The sequence below is a fragment of the Canis aureus genome, chromosome 29 (genome assembly GCF_053574225.1).
Source record: "Canis aureus isolate CA01 chromosome 29, VMU_Caureus_v.1.0, whole genome shotgun sequence".
Taxonomy (NCBI): domain Eukaryota; kingdom Metazoa; phylum Chordata; class Mammalia; order Carnivora; family Canidae; genus Canis; species Canis aureus.
This window is the reverse complement of record NC_135639.1, coordinates 34450001-34464262: the sequence shown is the minus strand read 5'-3', so window position 1 is coordinate 34464262 and position 14262 is coordinate 34450001. Positions and strand designations below refer to the sequence as shown.

Sequence of the window (14262 nt, the reverse complement as noted above, 5' to 3'; positions counted from 1 at the left end):
ATCACTATTTGAGATTTGCATTTATATAGTATGAAATTCTCTAGTAGAGACAAATATAGGCCTATGAATATGGCATTTGCACTTTACTTATAAAATGTACATATTTTTACTTCAATTTTTTTGACATGTATGTAGGACCTCAAAATGTCCAGAGCCAAATACAAGGCAGATGAGTAGCTGCTTATTATATGACAAGTAAACTTAGGAATGGAGTGGGTATATTTGGAGCAAGAGATGACAGAGATATCTTCATGCACAGATGGAACATGTGACTTGAAACAAGGGCAGTAAACAAAGACTTATCAACCTGAGGTGCTGACAACAGCGGGGTCCTTTAGAGCAAGGTTCTACCAGGTGTGCCTTTCAAGTATTTCTACTTTAAAAGCTTAAGTTAACAATGTAGCTTTTTAAGGTAAAGCAGCTATATGATGCTGCAGTCTGTCTTCTCCACTACACAGTGAGTTACTGGAGTTCAGGGAAAGGAGTCCCTTTCATCGTTACATCACGAGGACTTGGCAATCCCAAGGTCTGTACTTGATAGTTACCTATTTGCCAAGTTTCCAGGTAATTAGTGCTGCCACAACTAGAGGGATGGTCCCGTGGGAGAACAGAGAAAAACTTTTTTGTCCCTTTGTGACAGAGATCCTTCCACATGGTTACTCTTTTCTCTCCCCTCATCCTAGAAGAAGGAGCGGATTTTCTATTAATCCTCTGAGAGATCCTGTTTCCTCCTCATAACTCTTGTAGCAAGGACACCTCTTCCAGGACCCTTACCAATTCCACTGAACTTAGCACACTAAGTTCATAGTCAGTCACACTAGGAGAGTGACATGTATATCATCAGAGAACTGAAACATCTTTTAGACACTTATTCTGTCACTTCCACTAAACACAACACGGAACACAGGCCTCCTACCTGATTCATCTGTTGTCATCATTAGTTGCCCAATAAGTGCTTATGGAAATCAAGGTTTTTTTTTGTCTCAATACAACACAGACAAAAATATTCCCAGGACTAGGCTCTAAATACCAAGTGATATTTAACACTCTAGAACTACCCAAAAAAAAAAAAAAAAACACTCTAGAACTAGCTACCATTAGCAAGCACACAGAATTACAGATATACTTTTTATTTTGTTGGCATCACTCTTTGGATCAATTTTATATCCTGGTTCTTATTACCAACTTAAAATATATATAGTTGCTTATTTTCTGCTTACAAACTAAAATTTGTCAAAAGTAGAAAACCAACAATAAATGTAAAAAGAAGGAAACAAAAGTCATCATAATCTCATGATTATGGAATGCTAAAAGTAGGTACCCTTTATGGAGCATTTGCTACGTGCCAGGCACTATGCTGAACACTTTTGCATTATCTTGATTAAATCTCATAAAAGTTATGAGATAGCACACCTCCATTTAAAAAATGTAAAAACGGGATCCCTGGGTGGCGCAGCGGTTTAGCGCCTGCCTTTGGCCCAGGGCGCAATCCCTGGAGACCCGGGATTGAATCCCACGTCGGGCTCCCGGTGCATGGAGCCTGCTTCTCCCTCTGCCTATGTCTCTGCCTCTCTCTCTCACTGTGTGCCTATCATAAATAAATAAAAATTTTAAAAATATAAATAAATAAATAAATAAATAAATAAACAAATAAATAAATAAATAAATAAATAAATAAATAAAATAAAATAAAATAAAATAAAATAAAATAAAATAAAATATGTAAAAACTAAAGTTCAGGGACCTGAAGTAACTTTATTAGCTCGAGGCCACACAGCTAAGTAAGTGGTATATCTGGAATTCAAACCCAAGCTGTAAGAGTCTAGAGCATGAGTTCTTAACTACTTTTATCACATTAAATTTCTAGCATGTTTTTCTATTTTGTTGTATGTCTATACCATATATGTATATTATAATTTTTTATAAATCCCTAAATGGGATCATATAGTACATAGTTTTTTTACGGTGCTTGTGTTTCTATTGGACATATTAAGAATATTTTCCCGTGTTCTTAAAATGCTGCCATTAAAATTGATTCATTCAGTATATATTTACCTTGTGCATATGATGTGTCAAGAACTAACTCAGACACTCAGGACAAAGCAGTGAACAAAACAGCTTCTATTCTCAAGTAAATTACTTTCTAGTACGGTGAACAATGATAAATATTTAATATTTCAGGTGGTGATAAATGTTGTAAAGAAAAATAAAGCAGATAGGAGAACAGAAAGTGGGAGAAGAGATGCAATTTTCTATAAGATGCCCTATTATATAGTTATAACATCATTATTTAACCTATCTTCTATTAATGATCAGACCATTTCTAACTTTTCACTAATAAGTATGATACTGACAGAAACATCTTAGTGCATCACCTTTTTGAATAAATCTGGTTATTTCCTTAGATTGCATTTCTTGAAGTAAAAACATACTTTTCAAGGGTGATGTACCTTGCTAACCTGTTCTCCAGAAAGTCTAGAGCAACTGCATAAATTGTTTATACCACCACCAATACAAAAGTGCACTATTCCTCTGAGTATTACTTAAAAACAATAACAAAATTATGGTAATTTAACAAGTGGAAGCACTATACTGTATCCAGTTAATTTGCATTTAAAAAGTCAAGCCCTTATATAGAAGCAGCCCAAGTGTCCATTGAGAGATGAATGGATAAAGATGATGTGGTATGTGGTATGTGGTATGCATACACAATGGATTATTACTTAGCCATAAAAACGAATGAAATCCTGCCATTTGCAACACACAGAATGGACTAGAGAGTATAATGCTGAGTGAAATAAGTCAGAGAAAGACAAATACTATATGATATCACTCATGTGGAATTTAAGAAACAAAACAAAGGGGGAAAAAAAGGAGAGAGACAAACCAAGAAACAAACTCTTTAAAAAAAAAAAAAAAAAGATTTTATTTATTTATCCATGAAGGGGGGGGGCGGGCAGAGACACAGGCAGAGGGAGAGGCAGGCTCCATGCAGGGAGCCCGACGTGGGACTCAATCCCAGGTCTCCAGATCACGCCCTGGACTGAAGGCGGCGCTAAACTGCTGAGCCACCCAGGCTGCCCAAGAAACAGACTCAATGGCAGAAAACAAACTGATGGTAACCAGAGGGGAAGTTGGAGGGACAGGTGAAGTAGGCGATTGGCATTAAGGGGTACACTTGTCGCGATGAGCACTGGATGATGTATGGAATTGTTGAATCACTATATTCCAGAAACTAATACAACACTGTAAATTAACCAACTGGAATTAAAAACTTTAGAAAAATAAGACTAAAAAATAAGAAGATAGGGGATCCCTGGGTGGCGCAGCGGTTTGGCACCTGCCTTTGGCCCAGGGCACGATCCTGGAGACCCGGGATCGAATCCCACATCGGGCTCCCGGTGCATGGAGCCTGCTTCTCCCTCTGCCTGTGTCTCCGTCTCTCTCTCTCTGTGACTATCATAAATTAAAAAAATAAAAAAAATTAAAAAAAAAAAAAAGAAGATAGACAAGAGTCAATTTGCTGTTTATATTCCAAATCATTTTTCCAGTGTATCATCTGCCTTTTTCCCCCCCTATCATTTGCCTTTTAATCTTATTCCTAGTTTTCTGAATTGTTTTAAGGTCAAATCTGCTCATCTTTCCTTTTATATCTCCTTTCTTTGCTTTTATAGGTTTATAATACCTACTAGTAATTTATATTTTTCTCAGGTCTCCATTTTAAATCATCTATACTCCTTTTTAGAACACAGAGTTATAAAAAAGAAGAAGAAAAAAAGAACACAGGGTTAAAAACAAAATTCCCCCCTTCATATATTCTCCAATAAGGAAATCATTTTCAAAAGCCTCTGAGCAGATAAAAGGCCGTATCTTCTATCCTTCTTACAATATTTTGAAAGAGCCAAATGGAAAACTTAGATTATCTAATTCTATGAAAAATCTTAAGGATTCTTACCTCGACCTAACACACAAATAGCCATTAAGTTGGATGAATAATAAGTAGAGTGGAATTTCAGTAGCTCTTGCCTGACATCAATGCCTTCTTGGTTTGGTCGAGTCTCTAAAGTGTATTTGTTTCCTAAAAAGGAAGAAAAACATTTCTTAGCAAAACATAAATATGCAGACTTTAAAGTTATGGAATTATTACTGACATTGTTATAAAGTAAACTTAAAAACCAGAGTTCAAGCTAACACACATAATGATTAGTTAATATGTCTGAATGTATGTGGAATCAACAGGAGAGAAGAGTACAAATTAATAACATTTTAAACTACAGAGGGTTTTCCCTCAGGAACCTAAAGGGCTTTATGAAAATTATACACCTTAAAATCCCTCTGAGATAGAGGTATGATGAGCACTTATAGGACAAAATGAGATCTATGTGGCCTCCATTCACACTTACTTTAAGTTTCAATTCCCTATGTGCTCCATAATTAATTGAAGAAAGTCACAGAGGGATCTTTTTGGAAGTTGCCAAGTTATTTGTGGAAAGAAATGTACTATTCTTGGCTGAAACATTAAATTTGTGATGTGAATAAATTCTCATGGATTTGATCTAGACTGGTAAAAATAGGATATGATGCTAATTTTATAAGTCTCAAGCAATGTATAATATATATATATATACACATACATACATATATATATGTATACATACGTACCACTGAGAGCTCTTATGAAATCTAATAACTAACTCAATTAGGGCAAACTATGCAAGTCAATAGCAAATGGTCACAATCTCTAAGTACTACCTTTCTAATAAAAATCCTGTAGTTTAGGGAATTCAGAGATAGAATTCTAATGATTGGTGTCTCCCTAAAAATGGCATTTTGACTAGAAAGATCCTAAAATTTTGCATAGAAACTTTTATTGTTGTTCCTGCTTACTCTACTAAGTGGTTGCTATCTTCCATCTGCAGAGATGAAACTATGACAGAACACATTCTTTATATATTTTCTTTCCTTGGGTCATTATAATGGCTGTACTGAACTGGCATTGGAATCCACTCATTAAATTGGGTATCTAGAGAGAACCACCAGATGGCGTTCTTAGATCCAGTCTTTAGCCTTGTAGAGCTGCATAATACTGAGCCAAGATTTCATGCCTGAATGCTTGAAACAACAAATGTAGCATGTGCAAGCAACAGCCTAGCAAGTGCCCATTAACTTTAGTCACAAAGTGATCAAATGTACTCAATATTCACTAGCAGTAGCCTGCTAGTCAAGTTTTCAGGTTTGTTTTTTTTTTTTAAGATTTTATTTATTTATTCATGAGAGACACAGAGAGAGAGGCAGAGACACAGGCAGAGGGAGAAGCAGGCTCCATGCAGGGAGCCCGATGTGGGACTTGATTCCAGGTCTCCAGGATCATGCCCTGGGCCGAAGGCAGGTGCCAAACTGCTGAGCCACCCAGGTGTCCCAAGTTTCAGGTTCTTAAATAATTCTCTCAGTTTCTCACTAAAGATGCAGCTCAATTCCAGATTTGCTCTACTTGAGGTCCTGAGACATTCTCCAACTCAACTGGAGAGATTCAGGTGCTCTTAAAAATATCCAGAAGAGGGGGCACCTGGGTGGCTCAGTCAGTTAAATATCTGCCTTCGGCTCAGGTCGTGGTCTCAGTGTTCTGGGATTGAGCCCCGCATTTGGCTTCTTGCCCTGGGGAGTAGGGAGTCTGCTTCTCCCTCTTTCTCCCTCTGCCCACCCCCCCACTTGTGGTTGCTTTCTTGTTCTCTCTCTCAAATAAATAAAATCTTAAAAAAAAAAAAATATCCAGAAGAAAAAGCAACCTTACTGGGTAATGATTTCAAGTCCTTTCATATTAAGGTAAACTCTTCCTTTTCTAATTGAAAATTCTAAAAGCCTCAATTCTAGGAGTACGAGTCTTTATAGTTTCCTTAGTTATTTACACTGCCAAGCTCAGATTCCTACAATATGTGAACTAAGAATGACATACCAGGGTACTCAAGTTTGGAGATATTAAGTCTTATTTCAACAGACAATCAATGTGATAGTGTGAGATCAAAACCAGAATTTTAGTCTAAATGTGACCTGATTTGCCTACCCACAATCACATCAATGTTCTAGGTTTAAAAAAAGCTTAAACTTCATATCAAACGTTATGAAGACTGAGATCATGGCCTCCAACTAAACTTAAAAGTTCCTTCAGGTTGGCCAGCTCTAGAACATTCTGCTTTAATTTTCATGCTCCTGGGATGCCTGGGTGGCTCCGTGGTTGAACATCTGCCTTTGGCTCAGGTGTGATCCTAGAGTCCCTGGATCAAGTCCCACATCAGGCTCCCTGCACAGATCCTGCTTCTCCTTCCTCTGCCTATGTCTCTGCCTCTCTCTCTCTCTCTCTCTCTCTGTCTCTCTCTCTGTCTTGTGAATAATTTTTTTAATGTAATTTTCATGCTCCTGAATATCCTACCATTTTATCCTTTTTTTTTTTTTTTTTACAGATTTTATTTATTTATTTGAGAGAGTATGTGCAAGCAAGAGAGTACAAGTGGGGGAGCAGCAGAAGGAGAGAGAGAGAGAGAGAGAGAGAGAGAGAGAAGCAGACTCCCCACTGAGCAGCGAGCCCAGACATGGGGCTGGATCTCAGGACCCTGAGATCACGATCTGAGCTGAAAGCAGCCGCTTTACCAACTGAGCCTCCTACCCCTGGTTTCACCGCCAAGTCATGATCTCAGGGTTGTGGCTCTGTGCTGAATGAGGAGTCTGCTTCACTCCCTCTCCCTCTCTGTGCGCACAAAAGCACGTGAGTATGTACATGCTCTTTTTAAAAGAAATAAATCTTAATTTAAAAATAAAAATAGAGATAAAGTAGGAACATACCCCAAACACACTAAAACACAGATCATGGCAAAACACTATGTTATATTAAAATGACCCAAAGAACTGCGACAGAATACTAGACTAGCAAAGAGAATGAATAATCCACTGTTTATATGCAGCAGTATAAATAAAGTTCACAACATTAAGGTAGTGTGAAAGAAGCCAGACACAAGAATATACACTTCTTCATTTCATTTATATAAAGCATAAAAACAGGCAAAATTAATCTGGGTTATTAGAAGTCAGATAGAGGTCACCCTTAGGGGATGGACAGTGACTACAAAGGGGCACAAGCAGTACTAGTGAGTGCAGATAATGCTGTTTCTTCACTGGCTGCTGGCTCCATGATGTGCTCAGTTTTTGAAAACTCAGTGATTGATACAATAATACCAGAACATTTATTTAATTGATTATTCAAATAGCAAAAATAAAAACAATTTATCAGAACCACACACATTTTTCTGCATCTTTACTCTACTTTACAACAAAAAGTTAAAAAGAAAAAAGTGCCAAAGAAGCCATTGTCAACAACAATGTAGCTCACCTGAGGCCCTAAATCGAATGATACCAGATCTCTGGTCAAACTGCTAAACAGACACTCAGTCACATTTGCTCTGAAAAGTGGCTTTTAGCTATAAATAGATACCATTCTATGAATCTATATTTTCAACTCTTGGCTGCCTAGATGTTTTCACTCTTTTTTTTTTTTTAGATTTTGTTTATTTATTTATGAGAGACACAGAGAGAGAGGCAGAGACAGAGGCAGAGGGAGAAGCAAGGCTCCATGCAGGGAGCCCAATGTGGGACTCGATCCCAGGACTCCAGGATCATGCCTTGAGCCAAAGGCAGGCGCTAAACTGCTGAGCCACCCAGGGATCCCTGTTTTCATTCTTTCTAATATGTGATGACAGAAGGAAATTACAGTCCATTTGGGAACACCAGTTCTATATCCTCTGAGGTACCTAAATTAGAAAAGGAAAGTCAGTTCTCCACTATGACTGACTCTCTTGGGATCAGGATAGTCAGCTCTCAATCCATCGACAGAAACATGGATACTAGGTACGATGAGCCAACCAAAAAAAATTTTTTAATAACTTTTTGAAATAATAAATCAATACATATACAAAGCATTTTCTTTGGCAACTGGCAGACGAAGAAGTCAAAGATTCAAAGGATAAGAAAGAACTGACCAGCATACATCATTACTGGCTTGAAGACAGGGAGGACCATGGAGCAAGGAATGCAGGTAACATTTAGGAGCTCGAAGCAGTCCCTGGCTGACAGCCAGCACAGAAAGGGTGATCTCAGTCTTATGGCTAAAAGGAACTGAATTTTACCAATGGTTAAGAATGACCTTGGAAGATGTTTTTCCCCAAGCCTTCAGATGGGAACTTTATATAGTCAATATCTTGGTTTCAGCCTTGTGACACCATGAGTAGAGAATTCCAGGCCATGCCAGACTTTGGACTTATAAAACTAGGAGCTAATAAATGGGTGCTGTTTTATAAATATAATAATATTTTTTTAAAATATTTTTTATTTATTTACTGAGAGACAGTAACAGAAAGCACAGAGGAAGAGTGAGAAGCAGGTCCTCCTGCTCAGCAGGGAGCCCGACCTGGGACTTGATCCCAGAACCAGGGGATCATGGTCTGGGCCAAAGGCAGATGCTTAACTGACTGAGCCACGCAGGCATCCCTATAATAATACTTTTAAAAACCCAAAAAACAAAAGGGCCAAAGAGTCAGGCTTGCCATTAAGTTTATTAATCCTTTTATAACAAATCCTTGTATAACTCCTTTAAAAGAGTTTACTAAAAACAGGAAGGCTAGCTGATGGAATTTCTTAAGAAATCGTTAGATGAGGAAATGAAGGGAAAAGTAAGACATAACGCACAGAACTCTGTAATTTGTCCCTAAATCAACTAGACTCTGTTCACAGAGGAACAGGCACTGGCTTAGGTGTTCACAGAACTCTCATCTAATCCAGTTTCAGCCATCTTCTGGCTGCATAACCTTGAACAAGTTACTTTACTTCTCTTAGGCTCTATCTCGATTCTGACATTGGTAGGAATGCATCAAATTAGAAAAAAATCCATGTAATAAAGCTTAAGAGTAATATTTAACATTCAGTAAGTAGCAAAAATATGGAAGTCCGATGATACCAAATGCTGTTTAGAGATGCAGAGAAGTGAGAACTCAGCCACTGCAAGAGAAAGTATAAACTGAATCAACCGCCAAAGCAACAATTTGGCAATATCTACTGAATATGAAGATGTGCATGAATATTCTACTTCACAGTAATTCCACTGCTGGATACACGTACCCTAAAGAACTCTGTGCATAAGGACATATGCACAAGAATGCTCATAGAAGCACTATTCCTTTAACAGGAAAACAGGTAAACAGTGATATATTCAATGAAATTTTCAAATAGCAGCAATAAAAATTTAAAAACATCCCTGAGGTACATTCACCAATATGGTAACTCTTACAAATATCATGGTGAATGAAAAAATACAAATGGCAGAGATTACTCACAATAAAATACCATCTTTGTAAAACTAAAAACTATAAAACATATTGCTTAAAGGGAAATACATGACTAGTGATATTTAAAAAAAACAACATGGTGGGACACCTGGGTGGCTCAGCAGTTGAGCATTTGCCTTTGGCTCAGGGCGTGATCCCAGAGTCCCAGGGTCGAGTCCCACATCGGGCTTCCTGCATGAAGCCTGCTTCTCCCTCTGCCTGTGTCCCTGCCTCTCTCTCTCTCTCTCTCTCTCTCTGTGTGTGTCTCTCATGAATAAATAAATAAAATCTTAAAAAAACAAAACAAAATCATGAGACTTGACAGTCATCAAACTTAAGACAGTGGTTACTTCCCAGAAGCGGGAGGAAAATGCAACTGGAGAAGAGTACATCAAATGCTCAAACTGTACTTATAATGCTCTGTGACTTTAGTAGTACACAGAGAATGATCTGGCAAATATTTCTAAACCTATCTTTTATGACATAACTAATCTGTAAAAATGTTATAGTAGTCAACATAACCCTTGATGTATAACAAAATAAACATACAATAAACAGCAGATACTGTTGTTACGATGTGAATTTTATCTATGAAGGACTCCTGGCTTCTGAGATCACAGAAACTAATGGCATTATAGTAGAAAAGAAAGCTCAGCAAATGGTCTAGATGACTTTCCTCAACCTAACAATCCATGCATGGAGAAAAATGGGAATATGGCTGGTATAATAACAAATACCAACCAGTCTAGTCTCTAGATACATACTGTCTAATTTAGTACTAACTCAGCTAGTCATTCATATCAAACTGAAATACTGCTACCAAAACCCTGATTCCTATCTTTCTGGCTCTGTTACCATTACAGTGAGCTCCAGCAGGGGACTGAATGGACACCAGGGCAGCTTACTGAGACACTTCCACTCTGGACCCACTGGAGAGAGCACTGGCTTGGCAGATGGGAGATTGAGGATTTCTGGTCCTGACTCCATCATATATTAATTAAGCAACCTTAGAAAAGTCTCTCATTATCTCTAAGGGGTCATTTATTTGATCTGCAAAATAAGGACTATATGCCCAGTTGTTAAGAGCCAGGGCTCAATCCCTGACTTCTCTGGCTCCTAGCTGTGAGATACAGACAAGTTTCTTAACCTCACTAGGCCCCCGTTTCCTTATTTGTAACTAAGAATAAGAAGAGACCCAACCGGGATCCCTGGGTGGCGCAGCGGTTTGGCGCCTGCCTTTGGCCCAGGGCGCGATCCTGGACACCCGGGATCGAATCCCACATCGGGCTCCCGGTGCATGGAGCCTGCTTCTCCCTCTGCCTGTGTCTCTGCCTCTCTCTCTCTCTGTGTGACTATCATAAAATAAAGTAAAAATTAAAAAAAAAAAAAAAAAGAAGAGACCCAACCTCAAGGATTGTTAGTATGATTAAATGAATAGTCTGTGTAAAGGCTTAGCACAGAACCTGTCAGACAATAATTACTTAATATTAACCTGGGTTGTTGTGAAGCTGATGTAAAGTGATAATCAAGATGAAAAAGGTTTTGTAAATTATAAAGCTCAGTAAATACTATCTTATATTTTCATTGTAACAACTACTTTAAATTCTATTAAAAAAAAAAAAGAAAAGCTTACAAATTCAGTACTAATATATACAAAAATTGAATTCATTTTCCTGGAAAATTCTGAAGCCAGGAATTTCTTATACTGCAGAAAAGACTGAGTTTGAAGTTTTAGAAATCTGTTTTAGAATCTAAAGCTGTCTGCAACCATATGTCTGATAAGATTCTCAAGGAAAGGTCAACTTGATAGTTATAACCATAAAAATCTTAAATGTTGTCTGAAAACGCAAGATTCTGAAAGTTTTGTTAATATATCTACAGGTAGTTACTTGGAATTACAGTTAACCCTTGAAAAATGCAGGTTTCAACTTCACAGATCCACTCATATGCAGATTTTCAATAAATACAGTACATGTATAAATAAATACAATAAATACTGTAAATGTACTTACTCTTGTGACTTTAACATTTTCTTTTCTGTAGCTTACTTTCTCATAAGAATACAGTATACAATACATATAACATACAAAATATGTGTAAACTGATAGCTCATGTTATTGGTAAGGCTTCTGGTCACACAGGCCATTAGTAGTTAAGTTTCCGGAGGAGTCAAAAGTTATACAAGGACACTTGGCTGGCTCAGATGGGGGAATGTGTAACTAAAGCCTTTTGGGATGTATGAATTTTCCTATAAAATTAAAAAGGGCAATTCTCTTACACCTGGATTAGTATATGCAAGTACAAGATGCAAGTCAGGAGATGGGACTAGAAGTGAAAACCTTGTAAATGCCCTAATAAAGCACCTGTACACTTGATTAATCCTGTTCTGGATTTCCATAAATTTCTAGTTTTTCATAGACACATATCCTAGGCAAGGAAAAAAATAAGACAGTAACAACACCCATGGAAAAACTTAGGTAATATTAAATGACTAAGTAGGCTGAATATATCAAATATTTCTATGTGCAAACAAATGAGTCATCACTGAAGGATGCTGGAGAACCAACTCATTTTGAAAACTGTAAATGAAGGGAATGAATCAAGCATTTGTTCTGCCTTTCCTATAAGTATAGGAGAAATAACAGAATTAGAATTAGGGAGGCAATGTTTTGAGGATCAGTGGTTGCAACACTACAGAAAGACAACTGGACTCTATATGCCCCTGATGGAAGAACACACCACCATGTCAAAATACCCATGGAGCGTCTGAGTGGCTCAGTCAGTTAAGCATCTGCCTTCAGCTCAGGTCATGATACCAGCATCCTGGGATTGAGTCCTGCCCAGCTCTCTGCTCGGTTAGAGTCTGCTTCTCCCTCTTCCTCTACCCCTTCCCCCTGCTGGTATTCTCTCTCTCAAATAAATAAATAAAATCTTCAACAACAACAACAAAAAACATGAACCTGATCAAGCCTCCATATCCAACTGCCAATTTGTGGAAATACAAAGGTCAGAGAAATGTGTAAAACTACACTGTTGGGAATGCAAGCAGGAAAATCTAGGCTACAGCAACCAACCTAATCCTGCAAGAAGTATATTCCGCAGGGGTGAGAGGAGGGAGATGAAGGATGAATCTATACCTGTATACCAAAAGATATTTAAAGACCTTTCAATTATTAACATTGAACATTATGTGGACCCTAATCCCAACAAATTTTTTTAATTATATATTTTTATGAGACAAGTAGAAATTTGAAAACTAGATATTAGACATTAGTGATAATATTTTATTTTTGTTGTTTTTAGAAGAGTCATCATCTTTTAGAGACATACTGAAATATTTATAAGTAAAAGGATATGATGTCTAGGCTCTCTTCAAAATAATACAAGAGGGTGAATGGGATTGTGGATTAGTCAGGGCAGAGTGATGCATACATAGGGTTCATTACAGTATTTGTCTGCTTTTGTGGGTTTTAAAGTCTTTAAAAAGGAAGAAGAGGGGAGACACCTGGATGGCTCAGCAGTTGAGCATATGCCTTCAGCTCAGGATGTGATCCTGGAGTTCCAGGATCGAGTCCCACATTGGGCTTCTGCATGAAGCCTGCTTCTCCTCCATCTGCCTATGTCTCTGGCCCTCTCTTTATAAATAAATTAAAAATATATGAATAAATAAATTTTAAAAATAATAATAATAATAAAAAGGAAGAAAAGGGGACGCCTTGGTGGCTCAGGGGTTGAACATCTACATTCGGCTCAGGGCATGATCCCAGGATCCCAGAATTGAGTTCTGCATTGGGCTCCCCACAGGGAGCCTGCTTCTCCTTCTGCCTATGTCTCTGCCTCTCTCTCTGTCTCTCATGAATAAATTTTAAAAATCGTAAATAAAGAAATAGGAAGAAGAGAAAAGGGATGGAGGGAGGGGAGAAAAAGTAAATGATTAACAAAATCAACGTCTGACTTTTGTGTCATTATCATTATCCCAAGATCAGGAGTCATTCAATTACCTTCTGGTTTATATTTTTCTGTTTTTTTTTTTTTTAAAGATTATTTATATATTTATTCACAAGAGACACAAAGTTGGGCAGAGACATAGGCTGAGGGAGAAGCAGGCTCTCTGTGGGAAGCCTAATGCGGGATCATGTCCTGAGCGAAAGGCAGACACTCAACCACTGAGCCACACAGGTGCCCCTGTATTTTTCATTTTTTTTAATTTATTTATTTTATTTTTTAAAAGATTTTATTTATTTATTCATAGAGTCAGAGAGAGAGAGAGAGGCAGAGACACAGGCAGAGGGAGAAGCAGGCATCATACAGAGAGCCTGATGTGGGACTCGATCCAGGGTCTCCAGGATGACGCCCTGGGCTGCAGGCGGTGCTAAACCGCTGCGCCACCAGGGCTGCCCATTTTTCAGTTTTAATGTATTTCCCTGCTCTGTTCCTTCTTCTTCCTATGGAAAAGCATGCTCTGTTATAACTAAACTGTTTCAACTCGTGTGCTCTAAGACACTGGGTTCATGCCTTAGTCTTTTCTTCTTCACACAGTTTTGGGGGCCAATCTAACATTACGGCAAAGAACACAGGCTTTGAGTTCATACTGACCTGATATTAAATCCTCTAACTTACACAGAATTTCCACTATCACCCTACCTCCCTCTCCCTGCATCCCCCACAAGGCTATTCTCTCTCAGTTCATCTCAGCATCTTGTCAAAGGGCATGATGAAATTTCAGTATTGTGGTGAAGGTTAAGTGACATCATATTAGGTAAAACACCTACCCCGGGTATGGTGTTTAATACTCATACAATAAATATTATTTCCCTTCCCTCTTGAATAGTTGGCTGTTCCCTCCTTCTACTTAAGAAAATCCTACCTACCCTTCAGGAGAATTCAGTTTGCA

The 14262-nt window shown here is 38.0% G+C and overlaps 1 protein-coding gene across 11 annotated transcripts in view; it reads right to left on the bottom strand.

Annotated features, from left to right (window-relative positions):
• The window catches only part of IDE (insulin degrading enzyme), a 140961-nt gene that overhangs the window by 58350 nt on the left and 68349 nt on the right, over positions 1 to 14262 (bottom strand). For 10 of the 11 annotated variants that reach the window (XM_077878390.1, XM_077878389.1, XM_077878394.1 and 7 more), the window contains one exon: positions 3956 to 4078. In XM_077878390.1, the coding sequence (XP_077734516.1) occupies positions 3956 to 4078 (123 nt within the window). Of the gene's footprint in view, positions 1 to 545; positions 676 to 3955; positions 4079 to 14262 lie in introns of those variants that run through there. The other variant, XM_077878398.1, reaches the window with a different exon arrangement.